The sequence below is a fragment of the Hippocampus zosterae genome, chromosome 8 (assembly GCF_025434085.1).
Source record: "Hippocampus zosterae strain Florida chromosome 8, ASM2543408v3, whole genome shotgun sequence".
NCBI lineage: Eukaryota > Metazoa > Chordata > Actinopteri > Syngnathiformes > Syngnathidae > Hippocampus > Hippocampus zosterae.
This window is the reverse complement of record NC_067458.1, coordinates 4,081,238-4,097,245: the sequence shown is the minus strand read 5'-3', so window position 1 is coordinate 4,097,245 and position 16,008 is coordinate 4,081,238. Positions and strand designations below refer to the sequence as shown.

At 42.1% G+C, this 16,008-nt stretch overlaps 1 protein-coding gene across 5 annotated transcripts in view; it reads right to left on the bottom strand.

Moving 5' to 3' along the window:
* The window catches only part of LOC127605628 (contactin-associated protein-like 4), a 157,910-nt gene that overhangs the window by 101,422 nt on the left and 40,480 nt on the right, over window positions 1-16,008 (bottom strand). For all 5 annotated transcript variants that reach the window (XM_052073317.1, XM_052073319.1, XM_052073320.1 and 2 more), the window contains exons 4-5: window positions 3,014-3,161; window positions 1,777-1,971 (exon numbers count right to left, since the gene is read on the bottom strand). In XM_052073317.1, coding sequence (XP_051929277.1) covers window positions 1,777-1,971; window positions 3,014-3,161 — 343 coding nt within the window. The remainder of the gene's footprint in view (window positions 1-1,776; window positions 1,972-3,013; window positions 3,162-16,008) is intronic.

The following is a 16,008-nucleotide window of genomic DNA, read 5'->3' as shown; positions in this document are numbered from 1 at the left end:
CAGTTTAAGCTGTTTTCAGGGGCTACACTGGTATAATTTTGTACGAGTGAACGCTCTACGGGGGCAGCACCGGTGCTACACTGGAGTAAAAGGTGCCGTGTGAACACAACCTATTAATACCTACAGGCAATTTAGATGTTGTATAAATAAATAAAATCCCAAAGAATTATTTGAACAATGATAAATTGCTGTTGTTTATCTTTTACAATTATTTACTTACGGTATTATCCGCACTAAAAGACACACTGGATTATGAGGCGCACCTTCAATGAATGGCTATTTTGTAAAAAAATGTTCATACATTAGACGCTTCGCATTATAGGGCGCACTCTACAATGCCTGCACCAGAAGGTCCAACGCTCCTTCTATTCAACTCGAGAGGCGTCCGTTCAACTTAAGAGGCGTTCATGACCACCTCTGAAAAATGTAAATTAACTATTACTGTACTTAAATGAATATACGAAAATTGAAAATAATGCATCAAAACAGAAAATCAAGCGAGGAAATCACAAAATAAATTCTATATCCCCCCTACAGAATTTATTTTGTGATTTCCTCGCTTGATTTTCTTTGTGGTTTCATTGAAGTAAGTAAGTTTTCTGAGGCGGCCATGAACGAGTCTCGAGTGGAACGGAAGAGAAGGCACGGAGACGGACAAAGACGTACAGTACCTCTATTTGTTGAGTCTGTGAAAACCATTAATAAAGTCTGCGTTTAAAAAAATACAATAAAACCACAACCACAGCTCTCCTTTTTTCAACAAATACAGGTGAATCTTTGTCTGTCTCTGTGCCTTCTTCCGGTCAACTCGAGAGGCGTTCATAACCGCCTCCGAACATCGCATTGGCATTTCCTTGATCACAGCGCCACGACTACAGCGATCAGATGTTAGTAGTAGTTATTTATTCCTTTGTTGTGTATTCACAAATGATGAAATCACAATATAAATTATGTAGGGGTGGCTATATATATTGCTTTTCAGTTTTAATGTATTATTTTACATTTTTGTAGTTTCATTGAGTTTCCGTTTTTCAGAGGCGGTCTTGAACGCCTCTTGAGTCGAATGGAAGAAGGCACGGAGACAGACAAAGACGTACCTGTATTTGTTGAGACTGTTTTAAAAAATGAACACCACAGCTTTCCTTTTTTCAGAGCTGTAACAAAAACGTATTTAATAAAGCAGCGACACAGTTCATTGAACTAACAGCAAGTGATAACATTGGAAGCATGTCTCCAGGAAGGAGCCATTTTGGAGTTGATGTATTACCGTAATGACCATACACAAGACGCACCGGATTTTAAGGCGCTCGGTGAGCTTTTGAGAAAATGGTGCGCCCGATAGAGCGGAAAATACTGTAATTTTTTAGCTCTGCCGCATCAAGCTGCACGTTTATTCTCAAGAACTGTATCTTCCTCATTGTAAAACATTTTAATATTCACGACCACAAAGCAAAAATGCATAAAAAAAAAGATTTGTTTGAGGGAAAAGGCAGATCTACTTGGGCTCAATTTGAATGCATGGACACTCATTGTTTGCGGTAGAGAGCACCTCAATTGAACCTTAGAATCCTAAGACTACTTACTGTAAGAAAAAAATACAAATGTTTTACTTTGATAATTTTGATAACTTTGATAATTTTTTTTTTACGCAGATGTGTGAAATAGTATGCAGTACACCCTGCCCAATTAAAATACACGTGATTCTTGATAATTTTGTGTTCAAATTGTAATGAAAGACAAAGCTTCTAATTTTGTTTGTTGAGGAGAGGAATGTACCTCGTTGGTGAAACAGAAGCAGCTTCCCTTTTTCCAAGGCCAGAGTGATGCTGTGATCTCCCGTTCCCTCAGCATGGAGCAGGATTCCAGAATTCTTTGGAGTTTTCAAATTCAGAGAAATGGCCATCGGGCTCGACTGAGCACTCAGCCTATATAGCACACTGCTGCTGCCATCAAAGTTTGCTACATCAGATGCTACAGAGTTCAAACAAACAGCAACATCAATACAATACTTGGCACACAAAAAAACATGGAAAAACACAAGATGATCATTAAAAAATCCTTTGGATTGTCCTATAAGGTGTTTCCATATAGCATTGGACCTGAAAATTTTTACTGAAGAAGCAACAACAATAGAGTACAGTGATCCCTCGCGACTTCGTTGTTCGTTTATCGCGGGTTCAGTGCATCGTGGATTTTTTCAAACATATTAAAAAAAAATTATTATTATTATTTACATACAGTACTGTATGTACAGTACTGTATATGTTGCTCTTTGTGACTCGCTGTTGTTTTGCAGCTTCTCGCGGACCATTTGCGGATTAAAAAAAGCAACAACCTCTTTATGTTAATTGGACGCTACTTGGCGGATTTTCGTTTATCGCGGGTGGTTTTGGTCCCCATTAACCGCAATAAACGAGGGATCTCACAGACTGCACAAGGTTAAATTCGATCAAATGATTGATGATTGTAAATTTCACATTATTTTCATCAATAGTTGAGACCTTGAAAAACAGATACATTTCAAGTGTCATTCTTGCCAATTCTTAACCCTTAAATTGCCCTTTTTGTGTGTACAGCTCATCAGTTTGACATCTTCCATCAGCTAAATAAAACTGCAACTTAAAGAGTCTCATTCTTTTTGGTCCTGACAAGCTCTGAGTGAACCTACTATGACAATTCAACAATCTTCTTCCCTACCCACCCCCCGCTTCAAATAACATCTCCCTTACACTATATAGGCATTTGCTCTTTGGATTTATTTACATTTCTGTCATTCTGAAAGAGTATTACGTCAGCATGTCATGAAATGTAGATATCATGTCATGAAATGTAGATATCAAGTGTGGTAGTAGTTCAAGACTTTGTAACCTTTTGGAGAAAAAAAAGAATATGGAATATGGTGTGGTTAATGCTCTATGATATGAGTATAATTTGGCTCGAATCAGTAAAACAAAAACCATATTCTTTTCAGGGAGTAATTTCGGCATAAAACTGAATTTTGATCAGACCTTACCATAGTGACACCCGTATATTTCTAGTCGAAGTCCAATCCTCCCATTTGGGTTCCAGGCCACAGGGATAAGGCGGAGATAGCGGGTTACCACCGTCTGTTCAAGTTTGTACTGCACCACAGTGTCAGCATTGCTGTTACCTGGAAGAGCCTGGAAAAAGCATGTCTTTTTCAATCAAAAGGTCCACATTTCTCAAAATGGTCAACCGAGTAGCTGTATAGTTGCGACAGCAAAGACCATTTCAAATAAATAATTTTCTGTTTCACATGGACATACATGAGGATTGTCTTGACAAGCCACAAAGCAAAATTACTGTCGCAGCATCCTATATTCACCCTTTCATGCATCCATCCATCCATTTTCGGAACCACTTCATCCTCACAAGGGTCGCGGAGGTACTGAAGCCTAACCCAGCCAATCGCAGAGCACACACAGATGAACAACAATCCCGCGCTCACACTCACACCTAGGGACAATTCCTGCAATGCATGTTTTTGGAATGTGGGAGGAAACCAGAGTACCCGGAGAAAACCCACACAAGCCCGGGGAAAACATGGAAACTCCACACAGGAAGGCCGGAGCCGGGATCGAACCCACGACCTATGCACCCTGTAACCTGATAACATGATATTCTGGTCACTGTAATAGCCGCTGTCCCTAAAAGGGTTAATCAACCCCTTAAATTGTGAAGTCTTTTATTTAAAACAAAACTTACACAGCCAAAGAAAAAACATCTTATTTGGATGAAATGTGGCATTCTGGCTCTCAGGAGTGAATCTACAAGTGCATCAAAAGCCCAAATCTTCTACAGTATACTGCTTCTCAATCATAAACACTAAATCGTGTAATATACATGAGTGTGTATGCTTTACAAAGCTGCTCTCTATGCTGTTAATACACCAGGGACAAAGAAAATTAAATCTTAAGTTTAAATCAGATATTCTTTTTCTCTCCTAAAATTTCGGTACTTTATTCCTGAAAGTTTTCATCATTTTGGGCCAATTTAGAGTGTCCCATCGACCTGCCGTGCATGTTTTTTTTAAACGTGGGAGGAAACTGGAGTATCCAGATAAAACCCACAGGCACGGGGAGAACATGCATACTCCACGCAGGAAAGAATCAAACACTGCCCCTCTGCACTGTGAGGCCGACGTGGTAACCAGTGAACCACCGTAAGATGAGAAAAAAACTGATGCCTGATATTTATTAGGGCTGGGCAATTATGGAAATTTTTTTTTTTCTTTTTCCTAACAAAATCAATACTGCAATTTGATTTGAGATGTTTTTATTCTGAAGCTACTTTTTCAATATATCGAAGATGAGTGTAACCAAGAGTTGAGTTCCTCTCTATTTGTAGAAGCAACACAAAGATGATCAAAGGCATCAGAGAAGGGATTAGAAATCCGATGGCTGCAGTGACTAGCAGTCGGTGAGCCTGGAAATTTCAAGATAACATAAAATGTTACATTAAAAATAATAAAGGAACAATGAAAATTGGAGTGAAAGCAATACACACAAAAAACAAAATGACAGGTTGGGTAGGCAGTTTTAAACGGACGCATTTTGAGTTATGATATGAATTGAGTGAAAGAGTCTCTTCCTAACTACCATCATACTGGCACGGTGTTCTTGCTACAAAGCCTGCATTTATTCGTTGCCATGTATGCAATCAAGGGGGAAACAGGAACAATGAACAATACAATGTGTAAAAAAATTTTTTAAGGAGATCCTTGGTTTTATAAAGGATACCTATAGTTTTGGATATTTTACTTTTCACGTTTTCAGATTTCCAGCAAAGTTTTGCATCAATTACAACAAGAAAGGCCATTTCATTTACACTTTCTATTTTACGGAGCAACATAAATTTGTGTTTTTGGCAATTAAAACTTTTTTACAGACCTAGCACTCATCATTGCAATATAGCATAATAATAATCTATTATGCTAAATCTAATAATTTAGAACCAAGCACAGCTAACTTTTATTAACTAACTTTTATTTACTAACGTTTATCTACCACATCTCTAATTTTCCCATTCATATTTTGATCTGTAGTGTGTGTCAAAATCTTTTTTGTAAGTCTATGAAAATCCAAACTGTAGCTTCTATAAAACTGTTGATTATTTTTTGTTTAAACTAGTGGCAAATTTCTTCCAGAAAATTGTTTTTTTTTCTCTGAAATCAGATTGGTTGTTGGGCTTCCCGATCAAGTTGTCAAGTCTTTGTGATAGGAGATGTTCTTGAATTTTTGAGAACTGTGCCAGTATACTGGTCTATAATTTGTAAACACATGTATATCTCCACTTTTCTAAACATTTGAATAACATTTGCTGTTTTCACATTATATGGGAAAATACTATTTGAAGGACAGGATACACATAAATATGAACAGTTGTACTACATATTTTAGTTTTGTTTTTTTACACCATATCACTGTTAAAACAATAATTTTTTTGTGATTTTATAACATTGAATATTTCAATATCATTTACTGCACTGAGGAACATCGTATGGGATCTTCTCATGGTTGAGCACATTTGGACAGCACATAAATACAAAATATGTTGTAATGGAACTGGAAATGTTCGTGGAAGACAAACAAACATAGCTGTTCTGAGTTACAGAAAATAAATGTCGCACTCCGGTAATTTGGGGGAATACAGCAACCACATATGCAGTTGAGCTTGATTTAACTTTATCAGATCGTGTCTTGACAGTTGTGTTCATTTGTGTATTATTGTTAGCAGAAAAAAAGTGAAAAAGGATATTGATCCAAAGCGGGGAGACAGTGCGAACACGTATTGAATCTGTTCCAGTGTGATGCTATTTTTTCCCCTCATAAATATCGTGAAATGTCGTAGAAACATTCACGCCGTTGCCATATTTCAGCAAGTTGTTCCTGTGTCTCCGACCTCCAACATACTGTTTTGCATCATGACTGTTTTGATTTTGGATTTGCAGCGCGCTTCCTCACCACCTTGTCACCTCGCTTTCTCATAGGCTGCATGTCACTGTCGACTGGCTATGTGCTCATTTGTCCTCAGGGCACACCACACACGGAGTGAAGTCCAAATGATATGCTGGCTGTCAAGTGGGACTTTTTCACGACCCTCACTCTTCCATCTTCTCTCTGTGACATGTGCGCACTCACGGCCAATAACAAGCACAATAAGGTGACCACATCGGCCCGAAGCCGGTGCACATGCTGGCAGTTGGGTCTGACCACCCCAGCCTCGCTATTCTGTTTTTTTTGCCACTGTCGCAGCTTTTTGGAACGTGTTGCACTCTATTCTAGGTTAAAGATTATTGGCGAACAAAATAAAGTTTATCAGTTTGAAAATTAAATATCTTGTGTTTGTAGTATATTCAATTAAATATAGGTTGAAGATGATGCAAATCACTTTATTCTGTTTTTATTTTTGTTTTACCCAACGTCCCAACTTAATTGGAATTGGGTTTGTATATACAGGTATATATAAATACTTTAACTTTGCCACGGGCGGCCCGGTGGGCCAGTAGTTAGCACGTCGACCTCACAGTGCATAGCTACTGGGTTCGGCCTCCCTGTGTAGCGTTTGCTTGTTCTCCCGGGGCTGAATGGGTTTTCTCCGGGTACTCCAGTTTCCTCCCACATTCCAAAAACATGCATGGCAGGCTGATTGAACACTCAAAATTGTCTCTAGGTGTGAGTGTGAGCGCGGATGGTTGTTCGTCTCTGTGGCCTGCGATTGGCTGGCAACCGGTTCAGGGTGTCCCCTGCCTACTGCCCGAAGACAGCTGGGATAGGCTCTAGCACCCCCGCGACCCTTGTGAGGATAAAGTGGATGGAAAAATGAATGAATGAATGAACTTTGCCACTTCGCTGTCTTGTCTGCTTTTGGTTCAAAATTTGGCTCTTCAAGTTACAGTACATTTTGGCCAGTCATGGACTCAGCAGACTCAGACACAATACACTGAACACTGCATGAGTGGCGGACATGAGTGTTTCTGCACTCTAATCAGAGCCTTTCCACCCCCGTCAATTCAATGGTCGACCAGTCGATGCCGAGAGCTTCCCCACAGACCTCATCACCTGCGCCACATGCTCATAATGCAAGCAGGAACAAACCCAAGTAAAAAAGCAACTTTTAGAAATGTGAAGAATTAAGAGACTTTTTTATCATTGTGTTTTTTTTTAGGTATGATTTGAAAGAATGAGCCATTGATCGTGTATGCAAAATGTTGTCGTCGTCTGATGCTGTTGTCGTCTGTGCCAATTGATTACAATGTTTGACTCTAGCTAGCAAATCAGCCCTATGATAAAGAATAACGGATGCACGCACAGGGCGGCCCGGTAGTCCAGTGGTTAGCATGTCGGCTTTCCAGTGCAGAGGTACCGGATTCGATTCCAGCTCCGGCCTCCCTGTGTGGAGTTTGCATGTTCTCCCCGGGCCTGTGTGGGTTTTCTCCGGGTGGTCCGGTTTCCTCCCACATTCTAAAAATATGCGTGGCAGGCTGATTGAACACTCCAAATTGTCCCTAGGTGTGAGTGTGGGCGTGGATGGTTGTTTGTCTCTGTGTGCCCTGCGATTAGCTGGCAACCGATTCAGGGTGTCCCACGCCTACTGCCCGGAGACAGCTGGGATAGGCTCCAGCACCCCCCGCGACCCTAGTGAGGATCAAGTGGTTCGGAAGATGAATGAATGAAAAAAGGATGCACGCACAGCGACCCCTGGCCACCCCTCACCGAGGCGGCACATCACTGAAAATTTTCTCGCTATGCCCCTGGTCTCGGGCACTTTCCCTTCCCCATAACTGACCATATGACAGAGCACCACTACCTTCTGGTAGACTTTACAACCTAACACACAATGGAGAAGTATTTCAGTAACTCCGTGCCTACATGACTCGGCCAACAATCGTTCTCTCGGATCTGTATTGTTCTTTGTGACTAAAAAATACCCTACTGCCATATAAGTAAGAATTGCCACCTACGGACTTCGTTCAAACGGAAATTCCTTCAACCAGAATAAAAACCTATGCATTTAAATTTCGACTACGATGTGACGTTAATGACCGATTCATAACAACGGAAGTTCCAGAACGTGGAACCCGGAAGCCATACGGAAGCCCGCAGTAGCATTAACATCATTCCCACTCTACTGCCCCCGATACAATGAAAAAAAAACCCTGTTGCGTTATACGAAATATTTTTCTCTGCTCTTGCCTCGCAAAGAGATTCACTACAACAAAGTCTAATCCAACAGCGACCTCTAACTGCTTCGTTCGGAAATGACAACAGCAACCACCACATTGGTTTCCACAGCTCCGAGTTTCCTTAGCACAACATACTCATAGCTGCTTCGCCATTGGCATACCGAGCATGATCCTGACCTTGTTTTTCAGGACACACCTTGCACAAAGGCCTCCTTCCACAACGCACTGGAGATACTGCAACACAAGTGATGGGAAGGAAATTCTCTTTTCAAAATAGCTTCATCTTCGAAGATTAGGAAAATTCTTGGCTGCACATCAGTTGTGCGTTTAGCTAGGGGAACGGCAACCCGCGCCTCCGGAGGTATTTGCGGCTCTTTAGCGCCAGAGTGGCTCCCTTGAGCTTTTTCAAAAAATGTTTCAAAATGTAAAAAGATGGGGGAGGGAAATATTTTTTTGTTTTAATATCGTTTCTTAACGTTTTCCAATGCTGTAAAAATGTGTTGAATAAATATTACATTTGAACATTTCTGTCAACGAAGATTTGTGTCATAGCCGACAAACATGACGCAAACATTCTTAACGTTTTCTAATGCTGTAAAAATATGTTTAATAAATAAATATTACATTATCTGTCAACGAAGATTTGTGTCATAGCCTGCGACACACGTATCCATTAGCAGGGTGGGATGCCCGCCAGCCAAGTGGCTGTTGTAAAAAACAAAATGGTGTTTCATGTCCAATTCACCGAGGATATGTCATGATTCTGTTTGTGACCAACAGGTGGCACTCTAGGGCTCCCCCTGCTTCTGCACACCTGTTGGTCATTATGTAATTAGTTGTATAAAAGGACTCCCGCCAGACCACTCATTGTCGGGTTGCTGTTTGTTTGCTGTTTTGCTTCTGTCAGGTTTGTTTCAGTAATGTTTCGATCACTGTTATGTTTTAGCTTCATCACCTTTTTTGTTTGATACTTTGGACTTTGTTTGTTTTGGATTTAGTTTTCTTTATGGTTTCATACAATTTGTCAAGTACACCCTGCTCCTCCCTCTTGCCTGCTTTTTGGGGTCCACCACCACCTTGCAACGTGACAGGGTACTGGCAAAGAATGGGAATCTGGAGGACAAGAGAGACATTGTTAATCTAATGTCATTCACAATTTTAACTTACATTTTAAGAAATTTCAGTTTTTGTATTACTACCCCAAGCTTCCATAAAATGGGTCAAAAGTAACCCGTATGCATTTTGTATGGAATCCAATGAGAGCCACTGATTCTAATCGACTGGCTGTCAGCAATAAATTGACTGGAGACCATGCAGACTACTATATCAGAAGTGTCATCCCCAGGAAGATTGTGTTACACAGTAAGAGCTGATACGTGTAAGTATTATCTTCATATAAAATTGTTTGTGTGTCGTTCATGACTATTATAAAGCAGGCCAATTTGTAGATAAATAACAGCTAACACTAGCTAGCTAATTAAGACGGCTAACATTGCTAAATGCATTGTGTGTATGCGCGCATGTCATTCATGATTGTTTTGTGAGAGTATTTTACTATTTATCAACAAATTAGCCTACGGTACTTCATAACCAGTGTATATGTAAAATGGTTTTCTTTCCATGCTGAGAAAACTAGCTCACACTAGTTCGCTAACATTACTATATGTAGTGTGTGTGCTTGCGTGCCCGTTTGTGCGTGTGTGTGTGTGTGTGCGCGTGCGTGTCCGTTTGTATGTGTGTGTGCATGTATTTATTTATATGGCTACATATTGATCTATTGAAAACACGACTCTTGTCTTTCGTCATCCAAGGTGTCATGGCTGCTAGATACACAGCTGAAATGGTCCGACAGATGCTGTTGGATGAAGAGGCAGTAGGGTTTGGACTCCGAATCTGAAATTTCTGATGAGGACACAGACTATTGTCCAGGTGGCAGTAGCAGTCGTCCATCTGGAAATCCAACTGAACAGGATCAATCTGACTCAGAAGATTCCTCTGATGTGTCCTCTGAAGAAGAAAGTGTCCAAATCATCACCAACAGAATGAGTCTGAAGGGCTCTTACTGGAACGAATTTCCTCCCACCCAGGGCAGAACACAGAGCCACAATATACTCAGAGGAGAGTCAGGGCCTGTACAAGGGCTTCGCACCACTGTCTCACCCAAAGATGCATGGGAGCTCTTTATCACTGATGATATAATCCAAGAGGTGATGAAGTGCACAAACTTGGAAGGACAGAGGGTAGCAACAGCAAGAGGATTCCTCTGATGTGTCCTCTGAAGAAGAAAGTGTCCAAATCATCACCAACAGAATGAGTCTGAAGGGCTCTTACTGGAACGAATTTCCTCCCACCCAGGGCAGAACACAGAGCCACAATATACTCAGAGGAGAGTCAGGGCCTGTACAAGGGCTTCGCACCACTGTCTCACCCAAAGATGCATGGGAGCTCTTTATCACTGATGATATAATCCAAGAGGTGATGAAGTGCACAAACTTGGAAGGACGGAGGGTAGCATCAGCAAGAGGAAAATAATGGGAAAATGTCACCAAAGAAGAATTCATGTCTTTCATTGGATTGACCCTGCTTGCAGGAAGTGAGAAGAACTGGGATGTATCTATCCGTGAGTTGTTCGGAATTCCTCTACATAATCCCATGTACAATGCCACAATGGCTATTGGAACATTTGAAGACATTCGCCGTACCTTGCGCTTTGATGATAAGAGGACCAGAGCCTTCCGCCTGGAAACAGATCATATGGCAGCCTTCCGCTATGTATGGGACCTGTTCCTGGTCAACTGCAGACAGCGATTCATCCCCAGTGATTGTGTCACTGTGGACGAACAGCTTGTGCCATTCAGGGGTAGGTGCAAGTTTCTACAGTACATGCCAAGCAAGCCTGCCAAGTACGGCCTAAAGATCTTCTGGGTTTGTGACGCACGCATCCCCTAGGCAATAGATGGTATAGTTTACACGGGGAGACAACCAGGGGAAGACGTTCAGAAGAATCTGGGCGAAAACATTGTCCATCAGTTGTGTGGTAGATTTAGAAACACTGGTCGCAACATCACCATGGATAACTTTTTCACCAGTGTGCCACTCGCGCAGCATCTCCTGGTGAAGGAGCTCACTATTGTGGGGACTCTACATCAGAACAAGCCAGACATCCCTCCTCTGATGAAGCCTTCCAAGTCCAGGGAGGTTTACAGCACAGAGTTTGGATTCAATGACAGCCTTACCATCGTCAGCTATGTCAGAAAGAAAGGAAAAGCTGTTGTGCTCCTGACCACGATGCACCACGACAAAGCAGTGGATGAACATAGCAAAAAGAAAAAAACAGAAGTGATCAAATTTTACAACGAGACAAAAGGAGGTGCAGACACCATTGACCAGATGGTTGGCAACTACACGTGGAAGCGGCAAACACAGAGGTGGCCCACGGTGCTATGGTACAACATAATTGACATCGGCACCCTAAATACCTACACCTTTTTCGTGGCTCAGCACCCAGATTTCAAGAGTGGCATCACCAATGCACGACGGCTGTTCCTCAAAGAGCTGTCAAAGGAGCTTGTCACACCACACATGAGGAGTCGACTGGATAGCTGCACCCAACTGCAAATCCCGATTATTGAAGCAATGAAAAGGTGCGGGGTGACAAAAGCCACCACCCAGACACAGGAGAGAAATACACAGGGCCAACCAAAGAGAAAAAGGTGTCAGATCTGCCCGAGTAACAAAGATCGCAAAGTCAGCAATAGGTGTGGGAAATGCAATGTACCTGTGTGCAATGATCACTGCCAGAAACAGGTAGTTTGTCTGAATTGCATACAGTGATGAGACAAGAAGGCAAAACAGGCAATGCAGACACACAGACAGACGGACACACACGCACACACGCACGCACACACACAGGATGTTCACATTTTTCTATTGCTGTTCTGGGTAACTTTTATTTTTCAAAAATGTTAAAAAATAGAAATAAAGATATTTCAAACATGAAATCATTCCTGTATGGTCCTAAATATATTACCAAAAAAAGCATTGATTGAATTATGGGTCATTTTTCACCCACCTATGAAAGAGTGTAGGGTCCAGTCACTCATGCATCTAAGGGTTAAAAACATGTTTTTTGAGGAATACCTGGAATATGAAATTATAAATTTTCAGTCCGAAGATATTTCAAGAAAAAAACGTCACCAGGTCATTTTTGACCCACATATGCATCTAAGGGTTAAACGGTACACGTGAGCTATGATAGTTAACATGCAGCAAAAGTGTGTCCCATGCCTCATCTTACGTCCGTTGCTCATTATGACATGCATGTGTAAGAAGTGTGTGCGTATGCGCGCGTGTGTGGTAATGGGTCGATCGAAAGAGGTTGGTTGATTGAAAAGTAGATCTTAGGTCAAAAAAAGGTTGGGCACCCCTGTTCTGAAAAGTCATTCAGGCTCATTGTATATTTGAAACCAACTTCATCATTTTGATAGTAGGCTAACATAGCTAATGTACAGTAGATACATACAGCGTGTGTTGCCTTCATTATCAGGCTTCTACGAGACTTTAAATTTTTTGCGGCCCCAGAAATATTTTTTGTTGTTTTTTGTTTGTTTTTTTTGCTCCAATATGGCACTTTCAACATTTTGGGTTGCCGACCCCTGGTTTAGCTGCACGTCCGGCCATATTGTTACAATTACTTTCTAGTTACTGTTTCTTCATGCATTTATTGGTGGCTTCTGTTGACTTCAAATTGCAAACCCAAGCGAGAAAGAAAAGCTGGAATCTTGAATGCCAGCAGTCACACACATTTCTGCCAGGTCAGATTGTAGAAAAGTACACACAGCTCGCAGCAGGTCACCATATATCCTGATTCACAATCATATAATCACACAGCTCTACTGATTTTGCTCTTTGGGATGTAATCGAAAAGATGTGTGTTGTAGCTATGCTGATGCTCTGTAAAAAAATATATATATACAGTATATAGTGCATGTCACTGTGCGGCCCGGTGCCAAGTGGGCCATGGCCCCTGGTGATTGGGGACCTCTGGCATGGATGGAAGAATTGTGGTGATGCGCCATATATGTATTCAACCATGCAGCCTTTGCTTCTACCATCTTGAGTAGCTGAGTGTTTGATAATGTGTTCGTGGATGTCTGTTGAGTACAAGTGATGCGCTGCTCTGTGACAGATATTGGCTTGGGTAATTGTCATCTGAGTGTCGTCTTCAGCATTCTGAAGGGCTTATCTGACTGGTCAGTGGAGCATTAAGTTCGCCAAATAGCTCTGAGTAGCATCTCATTTAGTATTTCTCATCATTTTTGGGGAGCTGAGTGCGCTCTGACAGTTTTAGGGGAATGGCAGGAAGACGAGCACGAGGGAGAATCACAGAAGAAAGAAGATCCATGAGAATAATGTGCTCTTAAATGTTAGGAAGAGAATATTTGAACTTTTAATCCACCTGATTTTCCATCAAACACGAGCTATGTTTAAAAATCACTCGTATATTCACTCACGCCCTACTCTTTAATCCCGACAGGGATTTCTATTTTCTCAACAGTCAAATCAATCAATTAATACATCATCGGTGTCACATAATTACAATCTTCTGCAGTTATGTCCCTTGGTGGAATCCTGGTGGAATGTCTGCTTTCATTCGTTCATTCATTCATTTTCCGAACCACGTTATTCTCACTAGGGTCGCGGGAGGTGCACAACCTACACCTTGGGTCTTGTCTGGTGTGGTATATCTGGGCCTCAATGGCTCTGGTGCTCAGGGCCTGCTCCTGTGCAGCCAGGATGAGTGCCTCTGTGCTGTCCTTCAGGCCAGCCCTCTCTAGACACTGATAGGACCTCTTGAGATCAGCCACTTCAGTTATGGTCCAGTGGTACATCCTGTGTAGGGGCTTGTCCTCCCATGATGGTCCCTCTTCCAGCGCCTCATCCTCTGTTCCCCATTGTCTGATACATTCTCTGAGTACGTCATCCTTTGGAGCCTTCTCCTTGATGTATTCATGGAGCTTGGATGTTTCATCCTGGACAGTGGCTCTCACACTCACTAGTCCCCGACCTCCTTCTTTTTGGCTTGCGTACAGTCTCAGGGTGCTGGATTTGGGATGGAACCCTCCATGCATGGTTAGGAGCTTTCGGGTCTTAACGTCCATGGTCTGAATCTCTTCCTTTGGCCACCTTATTATTCCTGCAGGGTATCTGATCACTGGCAGGGCATAGTTGTTTATTGCCCGGGTCTTATTCTTGCCATTGAGCTGGTTTCTTAGGACTTGCCTCACTCGCTGGAGGTATTTGGCCGTAGCCGCTTTCCTTGTTGCCAGTTCGAGGTTGCCATTGGCCTGTGGTATACCGAGGTACTTTTAGCTGTCCTCAATGTCTGAGGCGGTATCCATAGCCTGTCTTGGTGATGACTTGGCTTAGGGCAGTGGTCACCAAACTACGGCCCGCCTCCACATTTGGTCCGGCCACCCTGAACAATACCAGAGAGTCTTTTATTTTTCATCTATGTGTATTTGTATTTTATCATAAAAGTTGGCTTTTGCAATAAAATTTTCCTCAGTTATGAACTATTTTCATGATTAACTATTAGCTAGTAACAATTTCATAAACACATATAACGTGACATTTGTTCCATCCTTCTGCGGTCTGTGCTGTTATCTGGCAACCCCAGAAAAACCCCATCCCTTTCAAAGAGAACGTAATAATGGCGAAAAAGTGAGGTAAGAGATAAAAAATTATTCAGAGTACAGGGAATTTAACCCAAAATGGAGAAACGATTTTTTCTTTCAATGCAAAGCAAAGATTGTCTGTCTCATCTGTCGGTGGCGGTATTCAAAGAATACAATCTGCGGAGACACTGAATCCCGTCACGACAACAAGTACGATTTTTTTTGCATGGGCAAATGAGAACAGACAAACTGTCAACGCTAAAAAGAGTAACGTTAGCTCAGCAAAGTACATTTGTACGCCAAGCTCAGCTGAACCAGCCATCTGTTCGGGCTAGCTTTCGGTTTGCTCAACTGATAGCAAGCAGTGGTAAGGAGAGTTTGTCAAGAAATGCATGAATGCTGTCGCGGAGGTGGTGTGTCCCGAGAAGAAAGACGTCTTTAATACTGCGAGTGTATCAAAAAAAGTTATTTGATTTTGTGTGGGTTTCTGGGAAACAACACATTTTACGTCCAGGTACTCTTGCACACTTTTGCTGTTACAAACTGAATGAAACCCCTGGATGAAACCCCATCAGAGAAGCGGAAAGTTATGTGGCCCTCACAGGAAAAAATTTGGGGACCACTGGCTTAGGGGGTTCAGTCCTATGCAGAACAGCAGTGGGGAGAGTGCATCACCTTGGTATATGCCACATTTGATGGACACTTGGTTAAGTGGCTTGCCATTGGCTTCAAGGGTGGTTTTCCACCTCATCGAGTACGCAACGAAGGCTCTTAGGGTCCTGTTCACCTTATACAACTCCAAGCATTCAGTGATCCATGTATGTGGCATCGAGTCATAGGCTTTCTTGTAATCAATACAGGCTGTGCACAGGATGGTATGTCGGGACCTGCAGTCTTATGCGACTGTTCTGTCAACCAGGAGTTGATGTTTGGCTCCTCTGGTATTTCCAACAATGCCCTTCTGTCCTTCGCTCATGTGTTGATCCGTGTCTCCACTTATCTTAGCCCCAATGATGCCTGACATGAGCTTCCATGTTGTGGAGAGACAGGTTATTGGCCGATAGTTGGATGGGACTGCACCCTTTGAGGGATCCTTCATGATCAGGATCGTTCGCCCTTCGGTTA